General features: G+C 46.7%; 1 protein-coding gene across 1 annotated transcript; it reads left to right on the forward strand.

Moving 5' to 3' along the window:
- Nucleotides 1-1,343: 1,343 nt before the first annotated feature.
- LOC308347175 (large ribosomal subunit protein eL32-like) lies at nucleotides 1,344-1,736 on the forward strand (the record flags this gene model as incomplete). Its single annotated transcript, XM_080810302.1, has 1 exon — nucleotides 1,344-1,736. The coding sequence occupies one exon, from the start codon at nucleotides 1,344-1,346 to the stop codon at nucleotides 1,734-1,736; it is 393 nt and encodes a 130-aa protein (XP_080666428.1).
- Between the last annotated feature and the right edge of the window lie 5,107 nt (nucleotides 1,737-6,843).

A 6,843-nucleotide genomic window follows, 5' to 3' on the forward strand; every position in this document is an offset into this window, starting at 1 on the left:
TGGTCCAAGTCCAGGCACCTGCAGATTCCGTGTCTGCTGAGAGCTCAAATACCACTGTCTTCCTGCCGTGTCCTCGTGTGGGGGAAGGGGCGAGGGGGCTCCCTGGAGTCTGTTTTGGAAGGACACTCATCCCATCATGGGGGCTCCACTCTCAAGACCTTGTCATCCCTGAAAAGTCCCATCTCCGAAGACCATCATACTAGGTTTCGACGTGGATTTGGCGGGGACACAAACAAGAGTCCATGACACTGACACATTCACCGAAGAACAGAAGGGAGTAGAAGGTTGGACTGTATTGAACCTTATTCACAGAAATTCATCATTCAGAATCTAGTCGGAAGGACTCGTGATGGGCAAGCCTGGTGCACTGCCCGCTGCCCACACCTGCATGGCTCAGGACCGTCCCAGGTTGGGCTCTCTGGAAGCCAATGCTCAGGCAGCATGTGGGATGTGTATGAGACGTCAGCATCTGTGAGGGAAAGGAGTGGGGGCCAGGTGTGGGACAACCAGGCACCCTGGACTGGGATGAGATGGGGAGTTGGCAGCTGCTGCTGGTACCACCCTTTCCTGGAAAAGAACATCCAGGTGTGGCAACTCTGCATTCACCACAGTCAATAAGGACCAGACAAGGCAGGGGGAGTTTGGGCAGTCCAGCCGCTGGGGCAGATGAGGTGTTTACTCGGGCCAGGTTGGGAGACCAGGAGTGGATGCTTCATGAAGGGGGCAGGATCTCCCTGACCTGGGAAGGAAGAGTAAGACTGAGCGGACTCAGACTGCCGCCCAGGCAGAGAAGGGAGCCTCTGCCGCAGTGCCGAGAGATGCACAGTCTCATTCAGGAAAGGCGACTGCTCCATGCACACCCGTCAACTGCATATCTGAGAGGAGAGGGGATGGGCTTGTGGGCTTCACTATCAGAGTGAGATGTAGGGAACTGTTGTTGGCCATCACGGTGAGTATCAAGTGTAAGTGTTACGTCAGCAACAGCGGGTACGGAGGAAGCACGTATGAAGTCATAACGCCCCTGGATTTGCACTCTGTTCCGTGATACTCCGTGGCTGCGACTTCTGTTAGCATTTCTGGGTCTTGGTTCCTTCGTCTCTAAATGAGACTTCTGAAACCTACCAGGGCTCAGTCTAGATTACTCTGTGGACTTTTATTGTTCCTTTGCCCCAATATTTCCATATTCTGCTTCCCTGTCCTTCAGATCACACAGAGGAATGTAACTGGTGGTCCATCCTAACCAGAAACAGGCAGGGAAGGGGACTGTGTGGAGTGTAGCTCAGCCTGGACTAGTGGACCTTAGAAAGATACCAGAGCTCTCCTCCTCGGTGCTGGCCGCAGACATGGTGGCCACGGGGCTGCCACAGCTCCTGCTTGTCTTCACGGCCACCCTCAGACCTATGGTGAATCCCAAGATCATCAGAGAGAGGACCAAGAAGTTCGTCCTTCACCAGTCAGATACATATGTCAAGATGAATCTCAACTGGCAGAAACCCAGAGGCATTTACAGCAGGGCAGGCAGAAGATTCAGGGACCAGATCTTGATGCCCAGTGTTGATTATGGGGGCAGCAAGAAACCAAGCACGTGCTGGCTGGTGGCTTCTGGTCCAGAGGATACTCCCAGTGTCTCCTCCAAGAACCGCAAAGCCATTGTGGAAAGAGTAGCCCAGCTGGCCGTCAGAGTCACCAATCCCAATGCCAGGCTGTGCAGCGAAGAGAATGAACAGACAGCTTAGGTGCAGGTCATATTTTTATTAATAAACCCATAAAACTAAAAAAAAAAAATAAAAAGAAGAAGAAAGTCATCTAGAGTTGACCTTGGTCTACTCATTAATGAAGAAGGGGAGCATTGATTGGCAGCAGAACGAGGTAAAGGGGAAGCCGTTCAGGAATAGTTATCCTAGAGCTGAATGGCAGCGTCAGGTTCATGGGGACCCAGCTCCGGGCTTTCTGCTCTATCCTCAAGGCCACCCCATGATCTGAAAAGGCTATTGGAGCACAAACCCTCCTTTCTATGTCCCTGCAGGATGTAGAAGGAAGAGGGTAGGGAATACACAATGGTGGACATCCAATGTGACTCAGACACCCGTGACGCATTTTCCAGAAGCTGCTCCCAAGACTTCCTCTTGCATCTTTTTGTCACTACGGCATAGGGTGGCCGTGTACTTCCATTGTCCACACTAAGACGCTTTCCAAAGTGCCATGTGCAACATTACTGATAATTGTGTCAGCTTATCAGTCTGAAAAAGATGCTATTGCAGGCAAACCAGAAACTGTGTTTAACATCACCCATAGGAAGGAGGGGTATATAGTCTTTGGGTGAGTGCTTTGCTGCCCAAATAAACCATGTCCTTTATGAGTAAAGGGGGAGGGAAAATAGTCATTGGGTGGGTGACAGGAAGTTCTACAACAAAGCCCACCTCCAGCTTCCAACAGATGACTGAAAATCAGCTACTTAGTATCATTCATTTATGCCTTCTCTCTTCCCCTATTAAGGAAACAGTACAGTCAGTCTCTAACACTTTAGTCTAAATGATTAGGGCAGAACACAGTCTACTAACAGTAGCATGGAAGAGGCTATCCTGAAAACATGACCTTTATAGGGATCAGAGAAATGGGGGGATTTCTTCTGCTGCAAACCGAGGGTGGAGGTTCACGGAGGCCTTGGTCAGGGATCCCCAAATGGAAGAGATGATGGGTAGTGTTTTCTGTGCATTAACTTATAACCCCGGCCCTCCCACCCCAGCTGATTTTGTGGGGAGGAGGCTAATGCTGCTAATTTGGGACTAAGGTAATCTGACAGCTACAGCAGTACAGACATTTAGGATATTAGTTTAATAGGAGCACCATGCAGAACACTGATAGCCATACTTGGAAATAATGAATCAATCTGCTGGAGCTGTCTCCAATTAGAAATGATTATTATCCAGCTTGTCTTTTCTCCTGCTCATTAGGAAAAGTGGGTGCCCTTTGGAGTGGACAGCTCAGTGTCAAAAGCGTGAAAGGCAGCATGCAAAGTGCATCTTGGTAAAGGACAGGACGTTGTGTTTCTGTGTGGTAGGAAATTCTCGGCTCTGGCGTTGGCATCTCCACGTGCCAGAGAGCTGAGCAGACACTTAAGACCTAAACTCTTGGTAGTCTGACCCCTCACTCTGAGTAGGAGCAATTGGCGAAGAGGGTTTCTAACTAATCCAGTAATTAAAGGACGGACCCTGTAACTCCTGATGAAGTCAAGTCCCAGCAGGTGGCACCAGGTAGGACAGCTTCTGACCAAGACAATGAACCTGAATCTGATATAAGCTTTAGAGTGACTTAAGTTTATGGGAATACTGGGGTCAAGGGACAATTAATATCACCTCAAGGAAACAAACAGACCCATGTGAGGTGGGGGTTCTTCCAGGACAGCTCAGCTGGTTTCCTCTACATGTCGGTGCCATGGGAAAAAGGAGGGGAGCTGGCATGAGGTGGAAGGAACTGGAGAACATAGCAATCAATGAACATGTGAGGTGTGAGAGGAAACTCTTAATAATGCATTGTCCAGGCCACCCTTGAACCTGGAATGTGGATTCTCACCAAGGAATTAGCTCTCACCAAGGAATTATTGCTAATTTTGTTAGGTCTACAAATAGGATTGTGTTCACATTAAAAAGCCCTCCTTTTGAGACATGTGTACTGAGGTCTGTGGGGAATTAAATGCTGATATCTGTGATTTTTCTCTAAAACGCATCAGAAAAGAAAGTAAAAGAAAGTAAGAGGGAGTTTAAACCAGTGTGAAACTGTTCTGGGAAGTAACCAGTCCTGGTCACAGGTCCGTGTACGCTCCTTATGCCGTGTGTTCATCATATTATGATTTTTTAAAAATACTATATCCCTAAGGAGTATTTCAGCTCTGAGGTTCTGTATGATTGACAAACTGTCTGTCCTGCTCACCTAGGAGGTATGCCTTGAATTAAAGGGATTCCAAAAGTCCACCTTGGAAATTGTGTGGTTGGAGGCATTAATTGCTTCACAGAATTCTCTGGTTGGTTCGATTACTGGTGGCTTGCTGACAATGGGATAACAGCATATCTATATAATATATAAGTATTAGTGCATGTACACACACACCCTTATTCACATCCTTACAGAAAACGGGGACTGATCTCTGATGTTCAGGTTACTTCCTCCCTGAACATCTACCTTTGTGCTTTTACAAACACTAGCCGAAAATCACCCCTGCTCAGCTCTGGGGAGCTTTGGAGTCAGAACTAAGAAAATTAAAAATTTCCGTGGTACTACGTCCTGGCCCGTTGGCCCTGGACAAGTTCTGTACTCACTGGGACTCCGTTTTCTCCTCTGTAGTTATAAATGTGATAATACCTACTGATTTGTCTTGCCACCATCGGTGGGTTTACATACATTAAACACCCAAGAGAGTATCTGCCCTAAGAATGAGAACTCTGTTCCTAAGAGCTCTCAGACTTAGCCCCCAATTTTAAAAGTCATTTTTATGGATGCGTTGTTCATACACCATAAATGCATCCATTTCAGGTTGCCAGTCGGGTCAAGATCTAGAACATTTCCAAGATGCGTCAAGGCGCCTTGTGCTTCTTTGCAGTTTGTCTGTCCTCTTCCCTTCATGGATCCTGGCAACCACCCTCCTCCTGTCTGTCATTTCAGATGAATCTGGCCTCCGCTAGAATTTCACAAAAACAAATCCTACCTTGGGTGCGGTCTTCTGCATATGGCTTCTTCCACTGGGTTCCATGTTTTGGGATCTACCCAGGATGTTGCATGATACCAATCGTGTGTTGCTTCTTTCAATTAACGAGTGGGATCCCACTATAGAAACAAATCACAGTTTGTTCATGCATTCACAATTTGATGGATATTTCAGTAGTTTCCAGTTTGGGGCTGTTATGCATGAGAAAGTCTATGTTTAACTTAAATGATATGTGTATGTTTAGTTTCACAAGAAACTTCCAAACTATTGTCCAAAGTGGCTGTGCTGTTTGCCTTCAAATGTGGGAGTGTTCCCGTTGCCCCACATTTCCCACTGCACTTGTACCATTAGGTTGTTGCTCATTTGTTGGTTTGATAAATGCTCTAGTAGGTGAGTGGAATCCTGGTTTCAGTCTTTGTTTGCCCGATGGTGCATGGTGTTGAGCATCTTTTTTTATATTAATTTTTTTAAGATTTTATTTATTATTTGACAGCGAGAGAGACACAGCGAGAGAGGGAACACGAGCAGGGGGAGTGCGAGAGGGAGAAGCAGGCTTCCCGCAGAGCAGGGAGCCTGATTCAGGGCTCTATCCTAGGACCCTGGAATCCTGACCTGAGCTGAAGGCAGACGCTTAACGACTGAGCCAACCAGGCACTCCAGTGTTGAGCATCTTCACGTGCTTCTGGACCTCCCTTTTTGGGCTGAAGGGTTTGATCAACTCTCTTTTCTAAACTTCAGATATCTGTATTTTAAGTATTTTTTCCCCCACTCTGCATGTGCTTTCATTATCTTACTAATGCAGAGTTAAAAAATTTTGGTTAAGTTCAACTCACCCACTTTCAAATTTTACGGTTTATTTTCTGTACTGGATCCATGAGATCCTTGCCTAGGATTGTGTGAGAACAGAGGTCTTCTCCTACGATGACTTTCTCGAGTTGTATACCCTCAGGTTTTAAGTTTGGTCCCACAGCTCCTCTGTGCATAATGGGAAGTGAGTTGAGTTTTCTTCTCCTTTGGATTCCATAGCTATTCCAGCACAGCTCGTTGAAAATGCCATCTTTCTCCATTGACTTGATCTAACACTTTTGTCAAAAATCAAATGGTATACACATGTCCTTCTAACTTCTCCATTCTGTTTATTATCCACATTCCCATCTTCCCTTCCGCATCCCATTGTCTTGATTCCTGCAGCTTTATAGGAAGCCTTGAACTCAGGGAGGGCGATCCCTCTGGCTTAGAACTGATATAAAGAAAGCAGGACTGTGGGGGTAAGAGATCACGCTCTACTCACTGGCTGTGTGAACCCAACAGGATCGCAGAGCATCTCTGCAATTGAGGTCAAGTTTGAAGAACTGAAATGGACTTGGGAGCTACCCTCAGTGTCTCTACCTGTTGATAAAGAACGATGGCATTGTCAAGCAGGACACGTGCAGGACGACCCGCATGCCCAAGACGGTCCCCAGCACCAGGCGCACGTTATACAGTGTATTCCTCACGTGCCTGTTTCAAGGCATGTCCTACTCCTTTCCCACTTCAGAGATCAAGGCCCCAGAGCCCAGAGATGAAGTGATTTGCCCAAGGTCACGTAATTAGGACATGATCAAGCCAGGACTTGGACTCTACCTTGTACAGATGTTGTGAACAGTTAATAAAGAACACGACCGTCTGTGCTGATACACAATGTGTTACTTACACAACACGGCAGTTTCTCAAGCTGCGATTTAGCAATACGAGATGTGTTTCTCTGATAGAGGTAAGAACAGGAAGGAGTGCCTGCAAAGGAGACCACGCGCACATCTGATAAACCTACACCCAAGTGTGTATTATTTCCATCTTTGGAGATGTAACAAGTATGTGACTATAATCTATATTGACATAACTTTTTTTTTTTTTTTTTTTTACTCAAAATCAACTTACTGATTGCTAGGCTCTAGTATGACCACAATCTGTGACTTGAGATGAGATCACCTAAAACCAGTCCCGGGATCCTTGCTGGTTCATGCTTCATTTCTGCACATGCTCTATGGCCGTGGAGGGCACCTCAGTTCCTTGACCTCTGTACTTTCAGAAGGCCTGTCCTGGCACTGCATTTCTAGACTACAGGACACAGTCAGGGGTACAGGTTGGCAAAGCCCCCAGGT

The sequence above is a fragment of the Martes martes genome (assembly GCF_963455335.1).
Source record: "Martes martes genome assembly, chromosome: 8".
Classification (NCBI taxonomy): domain Eukaryota; kingdom Metazoa; phylum Chordata; class Mammalia; order Carnivora; family Mustelidae; genus Martes; species Martes martes.